This window comes from Juglans regia, chromosome 12, assembly GCF_001411555.2.
Source record: "Juglans regia cultivar Chandler chromosome 12, Walnut 2.0, whole genome shotgun sequence".
In the NCBI taxonomy this organism is placed as follows: domain Eukaryota; kingdom Viridiplantae; phylum Streptophyta; class Magnoliopsida; order Fagales; family Juglandaceae; genus Juglans; species Juglans regia.
In genome coordinates, this window is record NC_049912.1 from 6791677 (window position 1) to 6817462 (window position 25786).

The 25786-nt window shown below is 34.8% G+C and overlaps 2 protein-coding genes and 1 pseudogene across 5 annotated transcripts; all 3 read right to left on the reverse strand.

The window, feature by feature from the left end:
• Positions 1-4762: 4762 nt before the first annotated feature.
• On the reverse strand, positions 4763-8950 carry LOC109010388 (probable F-box protein At3g61730). Its single transcript, XM_018991221.2, has 8 exons — positions 8820-8950; positions 7539-7738; positions 7348-7392; positions 6865-7029; positions 6731-6778; positions 6023-6193; positions 5237-5344; positions 4763-4845 (listed from the first exon to the last, which is right to left on the reverse strand). Exons 1-8 carry the CDS (start codon positions 8948-8950, stop codon positions 4763-4765), a joined length of 951 nt encoding a protein of 316 aa, XP_018846766.2.
• Positions 8951-10125: 1175 nt separating this feature from the next.
• On the reverse strand, positions 10126-24901 carry LOC109010367 (histone-lysine N-methyltransferase ATX3). Of its 4 annotated transcripts, none has more exons than XM_018991176.2 (23): positions 23518-24901; positions 23387-23442; positions 23099-23294; positions 22343-22465; positions 22186-22254; positions 22026-22094; positions 21828-21919; positions 21608-21700; positions 21296-21431; positions 20441-20513; positions 20194-20293; positions 19924-20048; positions 18210-18355; positions 17933-18037; positions 17659-17723; positions 16251-16464; positions 15883-15969; positions 15655-15711; positions 15477-15566; positions 13283-13369; positions 12519-12593; positions 10539-10639; positions 10126-10430 (listed from the first exon to the last, which is right to left on the reverse strand). In XM_018991176.2, the coding sequence occupies exons 1-23, from the start codon at positions 24412-24414 to the stop codon at positions 10340-10342; spliced, it is 3147 nt and encodes a 1048-aa protein (XP_018846721.1). In that variant the 5' UTR covers positions 24415-24901; the 3' UTR covers positions 10126-10339. The 4 variants fall into 4 exon arrangements, 2 of the variants coding, with proteins under 2 accessions (XP_018846721.1, XP_018846720.1); XM_018991175.2 differs by having other exon boundaries at positions 21608-21703; XR_001999203.2 differs by lacking the exons at positions 10126-10430; positions 10539-10639 and adding an exon at positions 12886-13049 and having other exon boundaries at positions 21608-21703.
• On the reverse strand, positions 13296-15173 carry LOC118343955 (annotated as a pseudogene).
• Positions 24902-25786: the final 885 nt, after the last annotated feature.

The window sequence follows — 25786 nt, forward strand, 5'->3', positions numbered from 1 at the left end:
AAAATTTTCAACTAGATTCTAGATTTACTCTAATTTTTTAGAAGAGAGTGAAATTTGTATGCCTTAAAATTATATAAATTATATCTTCCTTATTTTACAGCTCATGTTTTTCATGAAAAAGGATTTTTGCAAATCTCAAATAGATAAATCTCGCCCAATCCTTTATATAAATAAAGTAGACTTCACCTTAAAAAAGCATAAAATAAATTATTTTTTATTAGTAGAACTCATTTTTTTACAAATAATTTGTACGAAATTTATCTATTTAAAGTTTGTATTTAAGATTACTCGGTCTCATTAATGGTATGAATGCCAACGAGAGACCATGTTAAAAAAAAGAGTCGGCTACTATTAGCCTGCTCAATCTGACTGCTAGGCCAAATTTAACATTTTATTTTTTTTTAATTTTTTAATTTACATTTTTTATCATTTAAAAATATTTTTATAAATTATAAAAAAATATAAATATACAAATAGTCGCTTCCTTAACTATTAAGTAAAAAATTTTAAAAAAAATTAAAATAAAAAATGTGTCAAAATGAGAGGATAAAATAAATAGACAAAATATCATTTTTCTAAAAAAAAATGGTCACGTTTGTTTTACGAAGAAGCAACAATCGAGAAAACTAGGCTCATTCCTAAGTAGCATCACATCAATAAAAATAAGAAAATCTTCATTTTTAAATCCCAAATTATCACCTACTTTTCAAATTGAACCCCAAACTAAAAAAAAAAAACTTTATATTGGGTACCCTAAACTACTAAACTACAGATTCCGGACCACCACAAAAATGGCCTAAAACACCTTCACTACAAATTAAAAAACTAGGATTAAAGTACCTTCAAATTCTCATCCGAACATGAAACCTTGTGTAAGAGAGAGACATATATCAAATAAGCTCTACAACATTTATTATTTAATTAATATTGTCTAAAATATTTATATAGACAATAACAAATACTATAAGTCATATATTTATCTCTTTTCCACTACTTAAAATCCTCAAGTTTGGACAAGAGCTTGAAGGGATCCTTTTCTTAAAAACAGACCTAATTGTCTTTCATTTACTTAAATAAATAAATAGTAAATGATGATAAATTTAATGAAAGATTGACCTAATTGTTCTCAAATGGATGTAAGAGTATTGGCATGCTAGGCCGTAAAAAACTTTGTTAATCAAACTTTAATAAAAAGAAATTGGATTAGGCAGATTAATCTAAAAACCAAAGTTACAAGTTCTAAACAATCTTGTTTGTGCACAGTAACTTAGCCATCATTTTTTATATTACCTTCTTCTTCTTTTTAATATTTTGTTTTTTTCGTATAATTTGAGAACGATGTCAATTTTATTTAATTTAATGTATTTTTATATTTTGTATTGTTTGGATGTATTTTGATGCATAGGTTGTTTTTAAAAATAATGAAGATGAAAATGAACCCAATTTGATGGATTTAATATATAGGTGCATTAAAAGAATAGATTAAAACATAATATTATTTTATTATTATAGAGAGAAAGATGACTAATATGTAAGTTTTTTTATTTAAGGAATGCTACGTACAGTCGTGGAGTGCACAAATACTGCGTAATGCAAAATCGTTTTTAAAAAAAAAAAAGTGAGGTTCACTAATAAAAAATTAGTTTTTTTTTTTATGTAGATCCTATATTTACTCACTTTTTAAAGGCTAGTTTGGATAGTGAGATGAGATGAGATAAGATAATTTTATGAGTTGAATAAAATATTGTTAGAATATTATTTTTTAATATTATTATTACTTTAGGATTTGAAAAAGTTGAATTGTTTATTATGTTTTGTATAAGAATTTGAAAAAATTGTAATAATGAGATAAAATGAGATGAGTTGGTAGTGTTTCTGTATCCAAACGGGACTTTAAAGAGATTACATGGTACTTGTACACTCCACGATTACAAAATTTATGAGATGAGATGAGATGAGTTGAGATGGTTCGTGAATAGTAATAAAATTTGTGAGTTAAAATTTATTAATAGTAGTGAATAGTAATAAGATGATCTCAACTCATCACTCAATCCAAACCGACTAGCACTGTTCATTTGGGCCGGGTTTTTTCCCGGCCCGATCCGAAACCCTGAAAACTGGATTCCGGTTCTGGGTTTCGGCCTAGATCAAAACGGATCCGGAACCCGAATTGCAAAACCCGGACCAACACAGTCTGGGTACGGGTTGGGGACCAAGGTACCAGGTTTTAAACCCAATACCCAGGTCTTTTAAAATAATCCCGTGTGATTGGCCCCCCCGACTCAACTCTCTCTCTCTAGTCTCTGGTTCTCTCTCTCGTTGCGATGCGGCAGAAGCAGAAACCCTAGGTCCCTAGCCGCCGCCATCGTGATCCCGTCGCCGCATCTACTTCGTCGTCGCCCCATCTCTCTCGCCGTAGACCTTTGCCTCTAGGTCTTTGTTCTGGTACTCTCACTCTCTAGCTCGCTCGACGAAGAAACCCTAGCCTATCTCCCTCAATGCCGACAAAGAAACCCTAACCTTCCCCCTCAGTACCGATCGAAGAAACCCCGTCATCCTCGTGACCCCATCATCGTCGTTGCCAACTCCCCTCATCCTCGTGACCCAAGGTTTGTTCTCTGCAATTTGGGTCCGTTTTATTCCAATTTGGGTCTGTTTTATTACCTTGGAATGACGACGATGAAATGCTACGGCTTGTGTAGCTTTTGTTCAGGTAAGATCTAGATTTTTTTTTTTTTTTTGTTAAACATGGGTATAAAGTATATGCTGTAAGTTTGATAGATCTAGGTTTTTCTTTGCATTTATGCACCAAAGAATCTCATAATTTCCATACACTTGCCCATATCGTCATTTATAAGAGTTTATTTGTCTTAATGTTGTTTGGAAGCAAACTTTTGTTTTTAATTTATCTGTCTTTTAGACTTTTGCTAATGGTGATATTGTTTTGGTGTTTGCAGTTAAGTTGCCTGAGCTTTTGGCATATGTGAATATTGAAGAGGAAACGCTGACACGCTTGCAGCAAAAATTATTTGATTTTCTTAAGTATCAACTCAATCCTTACTCTATTGCATTGAAATATATAGCATTTGACTAATATAAGTTAATGTAATGTATTATTTATAAAATTTTGAATTTTTTCATGATTCGCTGAAGTTTAAAATTGAACAAGTGCATCATCCTACTCATCTTCACAATTTTAAGCAAGACATAGCTCACATCAAGTGTTTTTCTTTCACTTTTCTATGTTTGGTTGTTGGGAAAGAAAGGAAATAAAGTATAAATTTTCTTAAATTGTAGGTGTAGATTAGTTATGAACCTGCACTTGAGAGGAAAAAAAACAGATGAAAAATTTACCCATAATTTGGCCAAATTTAATCCCTGCCCCTTTGTGCTTATTATTCAAATTCTGCAAACTTCATATCTTCTTTTAATTTGCTTTTTCTGTTTGGTTGTCATGATAGTTCAGGAGGAATAAGGGGTTTTTGCAAAATCATTGGTTGTTCAATACAGAGGCTGACATACTACCAATTTATTCTGAACTTACTTGAGTTTTTTAGTAACTGGGGAAGGGAGTCATTGACAATGGCTACAAGTGATGCATGATGGATGATTCTCTCTCTCTCTCCTCTTTATTTATTTTGCATTGATAGATAACCGATTGAACTGTGTTGTGGCTGAACTAATTGCACATGTTTTTCTATTATACATGTTTTTGCTGAACTAATTGTTTTTGTTATACATGTTTTTGCTAAACTTTTCTTCTGTTATACAAGTTTTTGCTGAACTAATTGTTTTTGTCAGGTTTATGTACACCTATAATATTGCTTCTAGTTCGTTCAGGTTGTAACAAATGTTCATTTTCCATATAGCGTGCAACAACATCAAATACTAGTTTCTGATTCAGCCAAGAGAGCTATCCTGTGATTATTGGAAGAAGAGCTAATTGATGAAAAAATTTCTGATTTTTTGTAAACAATTTGTTGTGTATTAGAGTTTGATTAAAACAATGAATGTGTTTTATAATATTCTTAGCAAATTAGTTCAAACAATGTAATATGTAGTTGATTGCATCTTGTATGTCGCATGCATTTTACATGATGAATATTGATTTATTTATTCTTACATGCATTTAGTTAAAAAGTTAATTAATTGTTTATATGTTGTATTAAGAAGTAAGACTAAAAAAAGATTTATATTAGTTTTTTATTGAGAATATGATTTGAAATTCTAAATGGAGACAAAATATTTGAAGTAAAATTAATAATAAAAAAGCTTTTGTAAAAAAAAAAAAAAAATCCGGGTTTAACCCTGAACCCAGAATCCGGGTTTTGAAAAATTCGAGTTCCGGCCCAAGTCTGACCCGGATCAATCCGGTCCGGGTTTGAAACCCGAGTCCCGGTCCAGGTAGACCCGGGTTCCCGGATTGGAACCCAGATGAACACCCCTAAAACTGGCTCGCTTGTACTCTAGCCACACATAAAAATATCTAATTTCATACATACATTTATTGCATAAGAAACCAGACTATATATCTCAATTTCTTTATGTTTTTTCTTAATTGGATTGGAACTTGAGCAACACTACAGTTACTAGCCAATTGGGCTGTATACCAACTTGATTTCTATAGAGGGGCTGAGGGGTTAAGTATCACTGGATCTAAATCATCAGGTGTCGAAGAGGGCATTTTAATTGCCGCGAAGAGAAGGATGAGTTTTTTTTTTTTTTTTTTTTTTAAATTCCTATATTTTGAGGGACTTGAGAATTACAGGAGCTGCTGAGAGATTCTAATAGAAACGACTTGTCCATCCGCTCCTGCTCTCATGGCGTGGTATTTGATGTGAAGTCCTGCTTCCAAAAAAGAATTAAATAAAAACCAAAATCATGGGAAATTTGTGGTTCTTGTTAGTTAGAAGAAGAAAAATGATATTCACAATATTTTTTACAACACATATCACATTCATGTTTTGAAATGAGGATATTATTATAAAATTGTTTATAAAAATAATATTACTTTATAAAAATATCTTCATTTTACCTCACTTTACAATGATATATTGTGAAAAATATTGTGAAAGGTCGCAGGAGTATCATTACTCTTAGAAGAAACCCCAGGATTAGTTGGTTTATAAATTTATAGAGTAGTTTCCGGGTTGGGGAGGGCAGAAGTAAAAGGACTGCTTAAAATCAGTCAAATCAAATATGTACGTGAGCTTTGAAGAAGGGGAGGTTTCTTTACCTTCGTTTTCTTGTAAATTGGTGTTGACTGCAACTGCATGGAGGGTGATCGTAGCCTTCGGCTGCCAATCATTGGGTTTTCCAGCCCATGACTTGAGATCAAAGACCGCTGCCAGTTCATTTCCAAATTAGTAATGTATTTTCTTACTTTTTCGACGATGTAAATCAATCATTTTACAACTAAGCAATGTGATTCATCAAAAATAAATATATATATTTTTTATTTTAATTTTAATCATTTGATTTGAATTTCAAATTTCATATAACCACCTTAAATTTATAATAGAGCTCTTTTATGTACTAATAGATTCGCAGATTAATCTATACACTAATGTTAACATAGATTATTTTGTCAAAGGTTCATTTTCAAATCCACACCATTTTATTAAAGTCTACCTTCCACCTTATAATCAGATTTTTTCTTTATAATATACTCTGTAAAAAAGTATTGTCTAGAATTACTTGAGAAAAAAAAATAAGTTGCTGAAATTATCCATTAATCCCAGTGTCACCCACAAATATCTGCACCATTACAGGTAATCCGTGAATCTCTGGAGAAGGACACGTCAGCATTCGATTACACGTCGTTTTTGCCACGACTGTGTCATTTGGGAAAAAACAAATGTACTACTACCCCCCACTTAACATCATTAGTTTAAGATCGGACACTGTTTACAGGTGATTCAGGCTATGGTATGTAATCCCAAAGTTTTTTTCTAATTTTTTTTTGGACTGAATAATGATAAGAGTGACTTTAATTAACTTGGTATGGGTTATCAAAAATTACCTCGGGATGTGCGGTTCTCGAGGTGTTTGACGTCAAAAATGGCTCCAGAAGCTCCATCTACTCGCTCTTTGACATCATGAGATCCAATAAGCTCATATTCCCAGCTTCCATTTTGAAACCCTTCGCAGAGGAACAGCTCTATATGCCTTGCATCTAATGTCTGCATTGTTCCTACACAAATAAGGTTGTGTTTCAATAATATGAGAGAAAGACAAGCATGCTGCCCGCAAAGGACAGCAGTTTATGTGGCACATCGTTCTACCAAATTAAGGTGATGTGTTTGCAAATTTCGCAGCTTGTCCCTTGGTTGATAAGCTTGACTTCGTTATGAGATTCATGGGACCAGTAATAGGATGCATGTCATCACTGTTAATAACAATTTACGCACGTATTCTCAAAGGCCTTATTTTTGTGCAATATTGGTGCATAAAACTAAAGGGAAATACTCTAGTCACAAAAAGATTATACAAAAATAATCTCATATATTGACGTGACTTGATGTGGTTTATTAGATTATAAAGTTATTTTTATTGTAAAATAGATCTAACAGATCAGATAAAACTACATCAGTTTGTGGGATTGTTTGCAAAACTAAATATATATTCGCATATCTCAATCATATCCTGTATCTGCTAATCCCCTTAAGCAATTAAATCGAAAGGAACTCTGTACTACTTTCGTATTAATTAATGCACTCTTGTTGCTTACCATCGCATGTATTGAGGTCACAGACAGGGCATCGGACAAGCTGGAGATCTGAAAACATCAGCCCGATTAAATAACAAGGTTAACTGAAGGGATGAAATTTTAGCATTAGACTCTACAAAAAGAAATAGAAATACCAGCAATCCAGATCCCGGATTTCACATTGTCTAACAAACAACAGTCATAAGACTGCAACATCCTCTCTGTAGTATCATCTTTTGGGATTTTGGCTGGCAAATTGAGCCTGTCCGTGAGCAGTGCCACTGAAGATTCGAGAAAAAAAGCACCAATACGCATCCAATCTGATTTTCTCGTCAAATAAAATACAGAGTGAATGATTCGAGTATACATACTTTCTAGTTAGAAAAATCCTACGTGCAAACCCGTTTAGTTAACTGACACACCAAACACACCACTACTATCACATCCAGTAAAAAGTATTTGCATTTTAATTTCCTTTTTTTATGAAGTCCCAGAATCAGCATAAAGAAAACAGAGACGTCCAAAGGAGTTGAAATAGGAATAATTTGGCCGAAGGTCCGAATAAGAATAGTTGAAGGATAAGATTGACCAAAATAGCAGTAATGGTACCTCTCGCTAAGAAAGAAAACGGAACTCACCAATATGCTTCCCCTGCTGGCGGAACGTGTAAGAGTGACTTCCATCTGCCCAAAAACCATTTATACATCAAATCAAACTCAATGGGATGGTAATTAGACTACGCATCCCGACCTATCATGCACACAAGCTATGTATGATCTTTACTTCTTTTTTTTTAGAGAACAAGTTACAAGCTATGTATGATCCTTACCAAAGGATGAAGTGTAAATTTTGAACCACTTGAATGCCACGTGGTCAGGAGCCTGGACCTGAAGATCACGCAGGCAAACGAACTTCCATATGCTATCTTCCATGATCATACGGTGGAACCATTTGCTCGTTAAGGCGAGCATCACCAAAGACCTTCCGTCCATAAACTTCGCGATCTCCGACCATACGTCTTCTTCGAACCTTTTTGAACGAATAACAAAGAGATTCGTTGACAAAGATAAAATAAATTAAGGGAAAATATAAAGAAGAAATTCTATCAGCCTCTTTCTATACGATTGCTGCGAGAATTTTAGAAAGAGGAGTTAAAAAGACACAAAAGAAAAACGTGCCATCCTAAAACTGTTTTTTCAATTTTCCGGGGGATTTTATTCTACTGTTAACTATAAAAGTAAAGCTTGAGGTTTGAAATTTTTTGAGATATTATTTTGCTTTACCAGTTTCCTTACAATAAAAATGGAAAAGTTCACGTAAAACAAAAGTGATCAAACGAACGCACCAGCTGTTCAGTTTCGACTCAACTCGTACCACTTTCTCAAAAGTTAATGAGAATTCAAATCTAGTTCGAGTTCCAAATGAAATTAAAGATTATTCTGGTTTGCTTACCGAGAAAATGCAGGATAAACTCCAATATTACTGAAAATTGCAAAATACTTCCAAAGTTCTAATCGTAATTTATTTTCCTCCGGTCTCTTAGGTACCAAACGGATGACCAGGAATCAGAATGAACCACATCGAGCGTTAATGAAATTAGACAGACAAAATCATATAGAATCAGAGCTCTGTACATTTTGTTTGGCAAAGTTCCTAGATTCATGCTTTAGAGTCGGATCTATCATCCAGAGTAGAACCTAGTTTTTAAGTCATAGGTCGGTACCTTATAGACCTTTTAAGCAACAGTTTATTCAGAATCGGACTCAAATAGCTGTTCGAATGTGTTACTGAAAACAGATTAATTTTCGCATTGAGTTCTTTGTATCCACACAAAATCACAATAAGTTCTAATATCTTTTTTTATTGATTTCAAGCTCAGAGAAACTCTGCAGAACAAGACTTTTCAACGAGATTTTGAAATTCGAATCAAATTTCAAATAACACCTCCGTTCACTCGTGCCTCACTGAAGCTCAAATTAGAGCGCGATACGCACGAATGAATATATATATATATATTTATATATATAGAAATTAAGAGCTCAGTTAGAGATTCTCCACAAAATCAAGTCGCAGAGAGAGAGAGAGAGAGAGAGAGAGAGAGAGAGATAACCAGGAGAAAGAGGAGTGAGCAGTGAGAAAAGGTGGACGAGGAGAGCTGCAAGAGCAGATCGGCTTGGTTCGTCGCAAGCGCTTCTCCACTCGGTCGGGCTGCAGAACAGCACTTTGAAGTCGCTTTCCCATCGTTGCTTGCTAGGAATCACAGAGGCCAAACTAGACGAGTCCTTTTTATGTCGAGACTGAAGCTCTCTCACACACACAGTGACACACTGGACTGACTGAAGCTATTTTATAGGCGCGCGAAAAACGAAGCAGATTTTAAATAGGGGTTTGCTATGCATCTGCCTACACCCGACATACACTTCACATATATTTATTTATTTATTTTTTTTTTTTTTTTTACTTTTTTCTTTACACTCAATGCATTGAGTGTGTGCCTACACCTTATTTATTTTTATTATTTTTTTTTTTTTTACTTTTTTTTTTACACTCAATGCATTGAGTGTGTGCCGGTGTAGGCAGATGCAAAAGTTTTTCCTTTTAAATATTTGGGCCCCGAGGTTCCCTTTTTTGGCGGTTGAGGCCGTTGGGCCATATTCAGTTGGTTTTAGCCATCATGTAGAGATAAAATAAAATAATCTAAAAGTCCGTTTGGCAATCTCAGATTCTCAAATATTATATTTCCTCGGCAAATATAAAATATTTTCAATTTTAAATCTTTACATTTTCTTATCTAATTATTGAAACTTTTTCAAACTTCAAAATAAAAATTATATTCAAATAATTTTTAAACTATATAATATTTTTATTCAACTTTTTTTCTCATTTCCCAAAATCCAATAAAAATATTAATTCAAATAATTTTTCTATTATTCACAGATATACTAAGATATTTTAATGGACTCTAAATATCACATTTTGCAATATACGAATACATGACATTTCTACTCAAAACAATAAGTTCTACTACATACAATTACTTTTAGATACTCCGCACTCTACTAATGTTATTGATTGTCACTTTTTTAAATATAAAATAATTGTCTCAAAAATTCTATGTACAATCACTTTTACGTACTCCATTAATATAATTGGTTACGTCACTTTTTTTAATATAAATTAACTGTTTTAGCCAATCACATCATTGCCTCCTGATAATAAGACATTTTAAGTGATTTCGTAAACCAATCAATTAAATAAAACAACCATTAATTAAAAAAATGACAGATCAATCAAAATGACTGAAAATGACAAAATTTAAGATTATCTTCTAATTAAATGAAGAGGATCTTATTCCAAGAACATCTAGCCTGGCTACAAAGCATTTTAATCTGTAGTTTGTAGTGGTCCCTGTCGAATTGCAAACAATAATGTATAATTGAAGTTGAGATTACACTGTACCTGGAAATTGCAATTATTTACATTTTATTGCAATTGAATGATACTAATACAAATGGGGGTTAAAAATTACATTTGCAAGCCCACTGGTATAAAAGAATGAATCCTCCCTCATCGATATTTGGAGATCGGTCAGCTCCTTGGAGACAAAAATGGGGAAAAAGAATGTGCAACTTAATTCATGAATTTTCTACAATTGGGAGCTCCACAAAGGCAAGGAACTTTCAATTCATCACGCTCATCCGGATCGAACAAGTAATCATACCTGAAACAGAACCATCGGATTAAAATGTTTACTCCACATCCACCCAAAACTGAATACTAAAAGCATAAACAAGCTTAAAATAATGACAGTAAACTGAATAAATCGCACGTTAGTTCTTCACCGGCAGAAACATTAGTCTTTGCAATAAGAACTATCCTGCTCTCCTCGTCACCCAAACTCATGATCCTCGCATAACAGTTGGGCATGCACTGCAGCAACACAGAAATTTGATATTAAGCATCATATCATATTTTGCATGTATAGAAATTTTACTTGTTTTCTTTTCATTTCTCTTCTTTTTCTCCCTTGGGGAAGAGGGGGAAAGGACGGATTGAACCAATAGACAAAGAATGAGCAGCTTCAATGAGAAGGAATTGACCAAATGCAGCTTCGAGTTTAGTATTCCAAATTCATAAGGTTGAAGTCGGATCATTATATGCAGAAAGGAATTGGATTCTCAAACAATCAAATCAAACCAAGCCAAACCAACTGTGTAGTCTATGACCATTTGTAACCTTAACAAGTGCTGCTCTATGATTCTGCCCGAGTAAAATACAAGGGCATGTCACTGTACCATACAAGGACACATACCATATAAGGGCATCTCATCTCATCTCATCTCAATATCCAAACAATACAAACACAAACACTTTTCAATTTCAAATCTTCAACTTTTTCATCAAATTATTACAACTAGGGCTGCAAACGAATCAAATCGAGTCAAATTCGAACTAGGGGTCGTGAGCTAGATTAACATGTATATCTGCTCGAACTGAACTCGACTCAAGCTTGAAAAGTATTAGAGATTTCTGATCGAGCTCGGCTCGCCTAACATATATTAAGATCGAGCTTAGCTTGAACTCGAATATAAAAAATAAACGAGCTGATACGAGCTCGAGCGAGTCCAGACAGAGTCGAGCTACTCGACTTTGTCTGGACTTCGCGACTTGAATACTTGTTTCAAGTTTCATGGCATGGGTTCAATGGTGGAGAGAGACACCGACAGCAACACACGGATGCAGAGGAGAGAGAGAGAGAGCTGCAAGGTGGACGGCGATGCAAAGGAGGTGCGGCGGCGTGCGGATTCTCTGCAGCAGGAAGAAGAAAGAAGAAAGAAAGAAAGAAAGAAAGAAGAAAATGGGAGAGGGAGACTTGTGTGGGAGGGGGGGGGGAGGGGGATGGCGCTTAGAAGAAGAGAATAAGAAGGGGCTCTAGGGTTTCTATCATGGTCAAAACGTATAGTTTAATCAAAAGGGGCTGGACCCTTACTTGAAACGGGTTGGGCATCAACTTCACACACACAATCCAAAAGAAATAAAACACTATAAATCAACTACAAAAAGCCCAAACTCCAAAGACAAATAAAATAAAAATAAAAAGACACATTAAAATAAAAAGACACATTACAAGTATTATGACAAGCCCATAACGAATCAAGTCGAGTTTATACGAATTTTGTTCACGAGCCTACACTGAGTTGAATCGAGATTACACGAGTTTAGCTCATTTAATATTCGAACCAATACTAGTGATCGCAAACAACTCATTTATCAAATGAACCAAACCGAATCAAGTTTATACGAGTCAAGCCTAAGCTGTTCACGAGCAGCTTTGTTCGTTAGCCGCCCTAATTACAACTTTCCCAAACTTTCAAACCAAACAAAAAATAATAATAATTCAACTTTTTCAAATCTCAAAACAAAAATCATATTAAAAAATCATATTCTAACAATATTTTAACTTTATAATATTTTTATTCAAATTTTTCTCTTTTTTTCCAAAACTCCATAAAACATCTTAACTCAAACAATTTCATTATTATTCACAAATCATCTCATCTTATCTCACTAACCAAACAAAGCCTAAGCCAAGTCATGGGTCCATGAGCCTATGAAACACCCATTGAGCAAAAAGTTATGAGCTTGCGCATGCAGAGCATGAGATTTTTGTTCAACTCCAGCAAAATCCCATATGCCAATATAAGAACTTACCGAGTGGTTAAGGTGTTTTCTTGTTTACACTCAGTGTAACTGGTTTCTCCTTTTGATATATACAATATTTTTACTTATCAAAAAAAAAAGAACTTACCGAGTGGTTGATTAGACGCGCTATATTCCCTTTATCTGTAGCATCAATTACTACTTCCTCACTGATCTTGAAAAGCTGCATAAAATGTTTCGTTGTACTTTAATAAACATTTTTAAACACATACAACTGAAAAAAGAATATACAAAATTAACCTGCCTAAAAGAAGGAAGGATTTGTATCAAATAAATATTAGCATACCTAAAACACCAGCAATTGTCGAGTCATATATCAAAATGGATTGGACGGTCACTCTATTCTACACAGGGTTTATATGAACAAAGTCCCTAGATATTAGGAAGTAAACACACCCCAACTTAAAATTAGTTCAAATTTTGAATAGGTTACTTCTGTACCACAACACCTTTACCTGCTTACTAACTGGAGTAAAATATGTAGTTGAATTTTTTTATTGGCATCGGGTGTCCGAAAACAAAGTCCTGACTAATCCAATGAGCACAAGCCCTCGGCAAGGAATTTCCTGCAAGTGCACCTTGGGTAATTCAAGGGAAAGTTCCCCCAATCCGATGATCCCTAAAAATTGTTTGCATCCAATGGAAAAAATTCAGGGGAAAAATTAAAGTCGTGCATTGATTATCTAAGCCTAACTAAAGAAAGCAAGGGTGTGCACCATTATTCCCTGGCTGTATTTTAAATATCACACCGCTCAATATGGGCATAAGATGTCTAATAATATAAACAATTGCCAAGACAGCCCACACACACCAAAACAAACAAAAATAAAGGGACATGAACAAAACACTCACGTAACAATCTTTGCCTTCTAATCCATACTTTGCCTCCCTCAGATCTGCAACACTGCGCCTCACCTGCTCACCACGATACTCAACCACCTGGAGACACATACCTAGCATCAGTTGTATCACTTTCAAAACTGAAAAATAATGTACCACAAGTTGTCACTGAATAATCCCTCTCAAGTGATACCCTTAAGAGAAATGCTTGGCCTACACAAAAATCTTAACTTAATACTTTAAAGAGTAGAGAAAAGCAGACAGAACACTATTATGTCAACCACACAAGTAAACAGAGAGAATAAACTAAGTTCAGATTCTAATCGCCCCCTCCCCTAAACCTCTCCCAAAATCCCCCCCCTCCCCCCCCAAAAAAAAAAAAAACCCACTCATCTTAAGGGGAGTTTGGATGGTAAGTTGAGATGAGATGAAAGTTGAATGAAATCTTGTTAGAATATTGTTTTTGTTTTGGGATTTAAAAATGTTGAATTGTTTATTGTATTTTGTTTAGGAATTTGGAAAAGTTGTAATGATTAGATGAGATTAGATGAGTTGAGATGCTTTCTGAATCCAAACAAGGCCTAAGAAATCTGGTCACCAATTCCTATTTCCCCCTTTCTTTCCTTTTTCCTCTTCTTCCTCTCTAGATTCTCTTTTTCTTCAAGTCATTAAAGCCTAGATCTAGGGTTCTTGGTCCAAGTCGCTACAGGGCACCCACCACTGGAAGAGTCGCCACACCGTCATCCACCCTTGACCATCAGTGACCACCACTGACCAGCACGAGGGCGCCACACCATTGCTGGCTCAAGTGGCAGCCACACACTGCCCAACTACCTCTGATTCTGGCCTCTTTTTTTCAACCACTTTGGGCTAGACATTGCTTTGGCATACAGACCTTGTTAGACTATTTTCATACCTTTTCTTTACCTCTTTTTCTTGAATTGTTTTCAAGGACTTTCAATCTCAAATCTGCACCCAAACGCTGGTTTTGTTTTGGTCAAAAGATTAATCTAACTGCGTCTGATACACACGCAATTGGCAACCACAACAGCAAAGATGATTATCAGCTTTAATCTCTAACCACACCTGCCATCATATCTGTTTTAAGTTTAGCTTCAACGCTTAGACTAACAAAACAAACTGAACAAATAATCCAATATTTTAGCTTTCAAGATCCAACAAGGTAAAAAAGCAAAACAGCATACAATAAGACCAAACAAATTGCATTTAGAAAAGAGAAGTCCCCTTCCCCTTCGTGTCCCCACCAATCTCAAAATGTTTGCACCTCTTAATCGGGTGCTGAGAAACATGCTTGCAACCCTGGCACTGCAAACTCAGCACAATCTTCTTGGCAGTCTTGGCCTTTTTGTGGAAGACAGGTTTGTTCTGTCCTCCATAGCAAGATTGCTTGCAGTCATATTGGGTACTTTCCCTGAGCAGCAAGACTATCCTTGCTCTTCTTGTACTGTGTAACCTTATTCAGGGTGTGCTTCCTGCACTCCTTGCTCTTACGGTATGTTTTCTTTGTCTTAGGTACGTTCACCATACCGCTGCTCACTGTCACAGACACCCCCCACCAAGAGTCTCCTAGAGAGTCCCCTAGTGTCTCCACCAAACCAACCACCTCCACATTCAACAGATGCATGGAACATGCACGACACTATCTTTCAAAGCAACATAAAATGTTGCCCCTTCTTGCCAAGAGATCATACACCTTATGATTCTTTTGACTAAAGAAACCTCCATATGGTCCCTTATCCAAAAACACGGGAAAAGAGATTCTCGTCAACTTTGTAAACACAAATAGCTCTAATGCAAATGCTGATGAATTCTCACTTCAACTGAAAAAACCGCCTTCATAGGATCCTTCTCTTAAACACAAGTCAATAGATTAAAAGATAAAAAAAAGTTAGATTCCATTTCCTTATTTGTTTTTATTAACTGCACTGTAATGTCTATTTTTGTGTTTATTGTGGTCCCCCAACCCCCCCCCCCCCATTGTACTTTTAATTTGTATTAGTTCTATTTTACACATTAAAAAAAAAAAAAAAAGAGTAGAAAATTACAACGCTGTCTGTTATATATTTACCATAAAGTCTTTGGAAAGTTGGGCATCCTAAAGAAAAACTCTTGATATCAGAAATTGTGTGAATGGCATAAGAAATACACATGCATAGATACATTAATACAGATACACATATAGTACCATTTCTCCTCCTTGAATGTTCCTACGCGCAAAGAGACCCCATCCATGTATACCAGATTTACCAAAGCCAACCCGATGATTTTCGGTTCTCTGAAGCAGTAAATAAATTTAATAAGAAATGTTAGAACCAAAAAATTTTAAGTAGACTAACCATCACATATGAAGAAACAAAATTTACCTGTAAGTGGTAAAGTCGTTCCTTCAAGGAAGTGAAAATCTTGGGACCTTCTAATTCCTGTTAAAAGACAACAGAAGAAAAGAGAGAGAGAGAGAGAGAACAGATGTAAATGTACATTAATCCATCAAGTTATCCACGGAAAACAGTCAAATAAGTTTATCCCCTTCTAAAAAAAAGCCTAGAATCTGAAAGGTAACAGAAGATTAAAATTAAAATATAATAACATACATTATTTGTGCTCAAGCTATTTATTGCATCTAAAGAATGATGGCTTGGTCCCATTGGTCTGTGGAATAACGGCTGCCCTTCAGCCCTCTGGTAATCAAAAATAAAAATAGACACGAAACCAAGTGACAAAATTGATTATGTTTTTTGTTGGCAACAAGCTAAGCACAAAAGAACAACAAAAAAGCAAAGCTTGGACTCCACCTTAACGACCAAAGAAATCCAATATTTGCCATATGATTGGAAAGTGAAGCAACTATTTTTCTTTTCTTTTCTTTTCTTTTCCTTTTTTTTTTATAAGTACAAGTGGAAAAACTATTATTCTGATGAAACAATAAATTAAAGACATACAAGTTTCCTCCATAAGTTACCTTGTTCTTTAATCTTTTGAAAACGCGGCATTTTGCTGCAGAGAGTGGCTCAAACTCATCACTCTCTAAGTTTGAGGACTCAAGAAGTTCAGTTTTCTTTAGTGAAACCAGCCTTGAACCCCTGAAGCACCCCTTCTGGTTCTGCAGCAGGCTTCTGGCAGAAAAAACTCCTGAAGGAGTATGAACAGCTACAACAGAATCAGGGTTTGGGACCCTGCAAATAAAAATGGCATCGACAAGGTTTGGACCAATAAATATGGTGCATGGGGGTGTAACTGGAACAAGGCTACTCAACAAGTAGCTTAAACTTGGCTCAATTAAACATGATTCACGCTCAATTCAATATTAAATGAACAGTTCGTAAACACAAAATTATGATTAATTACCAAACGACACAGCCTGTATAAAACTCAAACCCACTTGCTAATATTTGTGACCAAGCTCACATAAAGATTCAATCAACTTGTAAGCTTGCTCTTCTATATTGTAATACACATGCACGTACAAGTGTGTGAGTATAAGTTATATATAAGTTATACTAATAAGATTAGTGAGTGCAGTATTGGACAGCAGTTTGGTTGTAGTTGATTGTAAGTTTGTGTTTCTATTTTGAAGTTGTAATTTTGTATTAGTATAATTCTGACAGTTGACTAATAAATCAATAATAATGCAATTTTGATTCATTTTATAATTTATTTTCTAATCTTTTTTTAGAATAAGAAATAAGAAAATTTAAAAAAAAAATTATTGAATCAAACCATGCTGAACTCAATTGAGAATTTCAGTTCGATTACATCTCGAACTTCAGGATAAGCTCAAACAATATTTGAGAGCTAGGCTCTTATTCAAGCCAAGCTCGATCCTAGTTTCAATACTTCTGAGCCGGGCTTGGGCAACCAAAACTCTCTCAAACTTGACTCGAATACAGCCTGGCCATGTTTGGGAAGTGAGATAAGTTGAAAACATCTCATCTCATCTCAAACTTTCTCATAATTTCCTTCTTAAACATTAGTCAAACACAAAACACATTTCAACTTCAAATCTTCAACTTCATCTAATCATTACAATTTTTCCAAACTTCCAAACAAAACACAAAAAACAATACAATTTTTTCAAATTTCAAAACAAAAATAATATTAAAAAATAATATTCTAACAATTTTTTTAACTTTATAATATTTTTATTCAACTTTTTCTCTCCTTTTTCAAAACCCAATAAAATATCTTAATTCAAACTATTTCACTACTATTCACAAAACATTTTACTACTATTCATAGAATTCTCATCTCATCACATCTCATTACACAAGCATGCCCTAGTATCCATGATGAAATAGAACAAAAAAATATTTTAATGCTTAGGACAACTAAAATAAAATGAGGAATCAAAAGATAGGTAGAAATCAAACCTGTGAACTGCACAATATATCAACTTTTTAGTCATTTGTGTCCCATTCTTTTCCCAGCTGTGCAACTGAGAGTTGAACACATAATGTTAACATAATTATCAACACTGTTCAATTTACTCCAACTTACACAAAAATAACTTCAAAATAAAAGCATCATTCAAACAAGCAAGCGTAAAAAAGATATAGACAGTTCAATTGAAGAATAATGGAATAATATGAAATTAGTGTTTTATGAATAAATGATCTGTTAACTATAAGAGCTTTGAAAACATACTTCCATGCAATAACCTGCTCTGTAGGCACACATCACATGAAAATAAGTAGCACACTTGCAGCACTGTGTGCAGGAACCATGACTCTGCTTGCAGATTATGCATCGCTGTAGTCCACAAAAAGAAGAACAATCAAACCACAAGACTTTCCAAAGCCTTCGGCCAGCCATCAAGGTATGAAACTACGAAGATTCACAAGAGACATGCTCGTAATATATTTTGCAATTAGAAAGCCAGAATTCAAAACAGTGTAGAAAATCATTATAAACAGCATTTAACCTTCAAAAACGAATTGGACGGAATTCTAAGGATTCCAACAGCAGGTTCCATTTTCTCATGATTTAAGAAACCAACTTCAGGCCGGAACCAAGCACATGTGACATGAGCCCACAGCGAGTCAACATCGGTTGGCTTCAGAGCACCACCTGAAGAAGCAGTTTTCAGATTTAATAAGAACATATAATTGGCGCAACTAAATAGCAGCCTTTGAAGATAGTCAACTTTAGTGAGTAAATAGATAAGTACTTTCATGTACCTATGCTCAGAATTCAAATTTATACGTAGTCTGAAAATTTGTATGATAGCCAAGTGGCAAAAGAAAATCCTTGTCAATTTTATAGAGGGGTTCCCAGGCTATGTACTTATTGTGAACCATCTGTATTACACTGTAGTGAACCAAACAAATAATGGGGAAATTCAAATAAAAGCTGCAGCTAATTGTTCTGGGTTAGGGGTGTAAGGTTTTCCGTCTGGACCCAAAAAAAGGACTGGACCAAGCAGTTTCGTTCGGTCCGGAACAGGCTGATTAAGGAAACAGTCAGTCTTGGTCCAAGAAAGTAAGGAAATTTGATCCAGTCTAGGGGTGGGGTTTTTTTACCCCGGACCAGACCAACCAAATTTAATATATAAATTTTTAAATAATTTTTTCTAAGATATTTTATAATTTTTTTAAGTAGTTATATAAATTGAAAGCAAGTAATTATATAATTTTCTTCTAACTAATTATAAGCAATTATGTAATTGTCTTCTAACCTCCGATTACTGATCAAAAAAAAAACAATTGTCTTCTAACCTCACTATTTATGCTTCGATTATATTAAATATTAAAGGTTAAGAATTTTAAGACAAAGTACTAACTGTTAATTATTGATAATACACATACTATTAACATTATTAATTTATTATACACAATTCAAATATTTAATTAGTTAAGTATATACTTAGTGAGACAACAGTAAGACAACTTAAATTAAGGCCCCGTTTGGTTTCACAAATGGTCTCAACCCATCTCATCTCAACATCCAAACACCATTAAAATACAAACACTTTTCAATATCAAATTTTCAACTTTTTCATCTAATCATTACCAACTTTCTCAAATTTCCAAACAAAATACAAAAAATATTTCAAATCTCAAAAAAAAAAAATATTAAAAATTTATATTCTAGCAATATTTTAACTTCATAATATTTTATTCAACTTCTTATCTCTCCTTTCCCAAAACCCTATAAAACATCTTAACTCAAACCATTTCACTACTAGTCACAAACTATCTCACTACTATTCATATATTTTTCATCTCATCTCATCTGTGTAACCAAACAAGGCCAAATCATTCACTTAATTAATATTTTTCTTATTTTATATAACTTTTTGTCAAAAACTTGAAAAAAAAAAAAGAAAAGAAAAAAGCGACCCGAACCAAAACACCCTAATAAGACCGACCAGGCCGGTCCGGTCTGGACTTTTGGTGGACCAATAGAATCGGTCCAGTCCAAAATTCTCCTCCAAGACCAACCAAACCGGACCAATTACACCCCTTTTCTGGGTAGACCATGAATATTCACTGGACACCACAGGAAGAAAAACATATCCTTGCATTTTGATAGAGAACATTATTTAAAAAAAGAGTAGAGGCATTATAATATGAGTATATATCATTTATTGATAGGTCGACTAGAAAAGGTTCAAGACACTGATCCCAATGGCGTACCTTCTACAGGACAAAGGCAACACTCTCTCTTGATATTAGGTGATTCACATACTCTACAAACCCATGAAGTAAAATCCTGAACAGATTTTGTCCCATAGCATTCTTGGTGGATGGCTATTTGGCATCTGTACACCAAAAAGAAAGTAAAAGAAAAACTTTCAGCACTCAAATGCATAAGATGCAATACAGTCTTCTACCACCAAAATATTTTGATGTAAGCACGTAAAAAACAAAAAGATAGCATAAAAGCAAAATTAGTTACAGAAATACCTGTTGCAGATAATGATTTTGTTATCATCCCAATCTTCAACCCATCTACATACGGCACACCTTTCCGTCGTCCATTTTGCATGAACGGGCTCATACGTCTCTGTAGCAATTAAAACAAGTAATTTTCCTTCCCAGTCAGAATTATCACTGAAAGAGCTTAATGGCACAGACACAGCACCAACACAAACAACGCACGACAACAGAACAGTCTTCAACATGTAAAGAGCTCACTGAAGTCATATTTTACCTTGCAAAAAAGTGAGTAACTGCTGCTTATCAAACTTCAGAGGATCCATACCATGTGCATTATACTCTGAAATCTGAAAGCATCTCAATAGAAACCATTTTCATAAAGATATTGAAGGCATCACAATTATGCTAGAGTATCACAAATCTATATCTACTAAATTGAGATCAACTCCATCAGTTAATAGATTAACATCATGTCTTGGATCATATATCAATTCAAAGTCACTATAAAAGTTCACTATCAGCACAACCTAGCATAAACCAGATACATACTGCTTAATCAATAGGAAAAGGTTCTATTTGAGATAATTAAAAACTACTTGTAAAAATAAAATAATTAAGTAGAGCTTTACAAAAAACTTAGCATGACAGCATACTTACAGCCCAATTTGGTTTCTCCAAGGTAATTTTGAAATCAGCATTTTTTTTATAGGCAAAAACAGAAACTAAGTATCTTTTGACATGGCTCCCAATTTGGTTCAGGAAACCAAGAAAATCTAACAAATTGCAGAAATATATAATACAAACATAACAAGAAAGTATTTAGAGCCAAAGCACAAAAATTCATACATTCCAGAGTATTTAACTAGAAGGCAAAAAGATCAATTCATCCAACGCAAACCACAAAATTGGATCAGGTAAATACTTTGCTTTTCTAACAGCCATTGAGAAGATACTACCAAAACATAGGGACATCAAAATCTAAGACAAAAATGCCATCATACTTTTAAATGAATTCGAATTATCTTAAACAAGAAAGCTACTTTCATACACTAGAATACTCGCAAGAACTTAAATATAGAAAACTGAAAAAAAAATTTAATATTTCAAAACAATAGTAATTGATACCGACCCATTTTTCCAGTGGCAGCATTGTATCCTTCACTTTCACACTATACTTCCACTTTTTGGCTCTGCAACCTGTGTGTCGTTCCCATTCACTGGGCGTTTGCTTCTTTGACCCGCACAAACCACATTTACACATTACTCTAAGACAAAAAGGAAACAAAGCAGCTGAATGGAATTGTTCACCAAAACAAAAAGAATTCCAGATAAAAGATAAAGAGAACTCCGATTCAGATTTCACTACAAGTCTCACATTAGTAGTCAATGTGGAAAACCATTCCAATCTACATATTCTATTTATAAGGAATTCAAGGCTTACAAATGAAGGCTTCGAATATATGTTCCTTCCATGCCATTGCACACCACAGTTACGACCTCAGGCAAAACAGTTTGTCCGCTATTCTCTACAGAACTGCTTCAAAATGGTGCAACATTAGGCATATTGATTATAACCTCCAAAGACGGTCAATAAAGTCAAATATGCAATTTCCCCGGAAATGAACTAGAGAAAAGATAGAACATGGATAGTGCAGACATACTTCACTTTCGGCTGGCCTTTTCCTGTAGCTGATAATTCAGAGTTGGACTTCTCTTTGCAATCTGGGCAATAGTAGTCAATGTGCTCCAGATCCTTTAAACCATAAGCAAATCAGTAATCCTTCAATTCCTCACTAGCTTGGGTAGATAAACATACCAAAGGAACAGAGATAAAATAAAAAATCAAATATGGTTAGCACCTTGAATAGTTCACTGGAAATATTGTCGCAGTCTGCATGCACCCAAACATTACAACCATCACAACACACCTGATCCAAAGAGTTACGTCCATCAATCTCTCAAACATTAGTTTTTTAAGGACAAATAATAAACCCGATCCTGTTTTGCTAAGAATCTTACCCAATCCCCTCCATCTGAATGGTGCCAAATCTTCTTGCAAATGCCACAATATTGTCTAGATTTTCGTAGCTGTAAAAATGTAGACATTCACATCACCTAGAAAACAAGAAGCTAAAATGATGTTCTCTGAGATATGGTTCTAGCATTAATAACAAACCTTAGCACAATGTTTACACAAAAGCAGGGTCTCACAAGTTGGACCCTTCATTTTCTTCATGGTTCTGGATGGCAGAAACAAACCACAGCCATCACATGGTATTGGATCCTTACAGTGTTCATCCTGCATACACAACTAAGTCTCTGAATGAACCCTTTTACAGAACAGACCAGATTCTATTAAGTATTTCACTGTTGTTTAGATAGGGTACTAAGCATTTCTCCCTTTTTTTTATCAGTAAACAAAAACTTTTATGGAATCATAAGAATAGGCATTAAGCATTTCTCCGTTGAAGTAGCAACTCAAAACTTTTTGTAATAAAGAATAATTAAAATTTGGAACCATAATTGGATTAAAGGATATAAATCTGTTTCACAACTTCCCAACAGACACTACAACTTTCATAAAAAACAAGTTCTAGCAAGGCAATATTGCTAGCTCTGTAGAACAATATCTTGCACAGTTTTCTCGTATTTCCACACACTATCCATTACCTTTCACTACTATTTAATATTACTATTCATAACTCTTCTTAACACTTCTCACTACCCAAACCTACCCTAAGAACCGAAAAGGCCACATTATTCCTTTCAAATATTTACGGTATCTCAATTGCAACCAAAAAACACTAAAGTGGCTAAGAAGCATAGACTCAGCCAGCCATGCAGTCCAACTCCAATTAAAAATTAAATTAAAAAAACATAAAGCCATGCAGATCAGAAGAAGAGCAAGAAAATCGGCTCTGAGGAAACTTGCCTGATTCCCAGAACATTGCTGGTCCAGATTTGAGTCAGTAGCCTCTTGCATTTCCTTGGGATTTGTTTCCGGATTTGCTATTTCCCCAGCCCCAAGGTTTGTGTCCAGAATACCGTTTTCAGCCAACAGTGCTTCCTCCAATGCCCTCTGAAAATCACTCAGCTTGCTCTTGTACAATTGGGTCTGCCCCTTATATCTGAACAAAGTAGAATTCAAGCATGAGCTCAATTAACCAAAGTCAACAACTCGAAACATCATTCAAAGGCAAGTTAGCTTATACATACATACCTATCCATGAATTCCAGGAAGGGAAATAACATTCCCTGCTTCACCCACGCATAATCCTGCCCACCACAATTCTCTTAGAACCCAAAATACACAAAAATATCATCACCAGATAGGAAGAGAGAGGACTTTACCCTTTGTGTTCCATTCTTCGAATACCCGAAAAACATTACACATATAGCACCAGGAACACAGCAACTCAAGACCGTTTCTGGAGCTTGCGATATGGGATCGATCACTACCGCCGGCCAAGTCGGGTATCTCCTCCCACACTTTGCCCAAACTATATCTCCCAAAGCAAAGTCCTCGGGCTTATAAACTTCTTTCCTCTTTCCAGCATTCCCTTTCGCCAGTCGCTCAATTCCGGTAAAACTATACTTGGGTTTATAACCGTTACTTCTTGTCAACGCTGGAGAGTTCAAACCAAAACTCTTTGCCGTGGAGCTACTCGAATTCAAATACTTCCTACGATAGAAATTCTTATAACCCACATAACCAGCTTTCCCTTCCCGTTCCTTCTCAGAGTTTGGACAAAGCTTCAAGTTCTTGAACCTAGACTTATCCTCCTCGCTCCTTTTAATAAATTCCATATCTTTTACTTCCATTTCGTCTCCTTCTAAGCTCGAATCCTTGCTATTGAATTTCGACTCCCCGGTCTTCCATACGTCAACAACGGAGTCATAAAACTTCGAAGGCAACATCTGCACCCGCCCTCGCGACGATTTTAACAGCGGCGGCCGAAATCGCTCCGAGCACTGTTGAATCTCTCCTTTTCCATTTAATTGCTTCGAGTTCAACTCGAACTCTCCGCCCCAATACGATCCTTCGCTTTCGCTCCGCCATAAATAACCTGAACCATTGCTGAAATCTTTAACCTCACCGCTACCGACTGAGAGATACCCATTGGGTTTCCTTCTCTTGGGGTTAACCGAGCACGCACGGTCGTCGTCTTCTTCTTCCCAATCGGAATCTTCGAGCTTGCACCGCTTCAAATTCGGCATTTCAGGTTTCATAGTTCGTTTGATAATCATCTTCCCAACAGTTCGAGTCGGCGAATTCAAACTATGAAACCAAACCCTAACTTCGCATCAAACACCAAAACCATAAATCCAAAACAACAGAACCGAATTCAGAATCTCCACGTATTATTTGCTCCGCGATTTTAGTTTTTGAATTAGCAATGGCTCTCAGAAATACAGTCCCCAATTTAAATATAAACCCTATATTTCGAGCAGAACCCTAATCAGGCAGTCAGAGGGAAGAAGGCAGATACAATTCTTTTTTTTTTTTTTTTTTTCTAAAAGATACAATTCAAACTTTCATGAAACTTCTTAAAGCGCCGAGAAAAAAAAATTAAAACAAAAATCAAGACGAAAGAATTCAAATCGGTTAGTAATAGAGGGTATGAATTATGTGAAGAAAAACCAAAAAATTTTGGAGAAACCAGTTCGATATTATAGAAAGAGGAAGCCTGAAAGGTGCCCAGAATCGTCCCGTCTAAACAATGCCGTCAATGCTACCATACAACAAAAAAGTAAAAAATAAAAATAAAAATTTATATATAGACGCACTTATTATAACCGATTATTAATATATTTATTTTTTATACCAAAGAAGGAAAGAGATGGTAGGAGTCTACGTATAATGTAGTTTTTGGCTCTTCACTGAAAAAAAAAAAAAACAAAAAAACAAAAAAGTTTTGGCTCCCAGACTGGAATCCGACTCTTGGGAGCGCGAAATGAAATGTTTTGATTGGTAGAATGGAGTTTCTGTGCACCGTATATGATTTGATGTGCTTGTGTTAAGACATTTGGATAATGAAAGTATTAAAAAATATATATATATATATTAAATAGTAATAAAAAATAGATAAAAATTAATAATAAAATAAAAAATAATAGAAAGTATTTGAGAGTACTTGAAGTACTCTAGTTAGCCAAACCTTGCTGAATGGATGTTCTATAATACCTTTTTCTTTTTAAATATGAAGAAATTTGTTCAAAAATACCTGCAATGGATATTGTATTTCATCTTTATTTTCTATTTTGCTACAGTGATCCCGCTACATATAGATGAAACTATTCACCGAAACTATTCACCCATTTAAAATATTTTTAATTTATTTCTCTCTTCTCATCTAATTTTTCTCATTTCTTCAAAAAAAATTATCTTCATTTTAGACCCCTCTCTCTTTTCCATGCTTTCTTCTTTACTTGGCATCAAAGACTCTGGGTTTCTCTCAAATATCACCCATAGGCACCGAGTTTTGCTCAAATAATGAGTTTTAGCTTCTGGGTTCCTTTCGAATAACAATTCTATATCTTCAAGTGAACGAACTATTTTTCGAATGTAGACAAAATATCTTCTTTTTATTTTTTAAATTAATTTATATTTTGATTTAGC

Bases quoted from the DNA above. Each gene is read 5' to 3' on its own strand.
- LOC109010388 (XM_018991221.2), bottom strand. From the start codon at position 8,950: ATGGGAAAGCGACTTCAAAGTGCTGTTCTGCAGCCCGACCGAGTGGAG. The intron at 7,393-7,538 runs GTAAGGATCATA...GTTTTTGGGCAG, and splicing joins AATTTACACTTCATCCTTTG to ATGGAAGTCACTCTTACACG. The intron at 7,030-7,347 runs GTGAGTTCCGTT...CGAGAAAATCAG, and splicing joins CCAGCAGGGGAAGCATATTG to ATTGGATGCGTATTGGTGCT.
- LOC109010367 (XM_018991175.2), bottom strand. From the start codon at position 24,414: ATGATTATCAAACGAACTATGAAACCTGAAATGCCGAATTTGAAGCGG. The intron at 21,920-22,025 runs GTGCTAACCATA...TATGGTTTAAAG, and splicing joins TTTCCAGTGAACTATTCAAG to GATCTGGAGCACATTGACTA. The intron at 21,432-21,607 runs GTAAGCCTTGAA...TTTTTGTCTTAG, and splicing joins TATATTCGAAGCCTTCATTT to AGTAATGTGTAAATGTGGTT.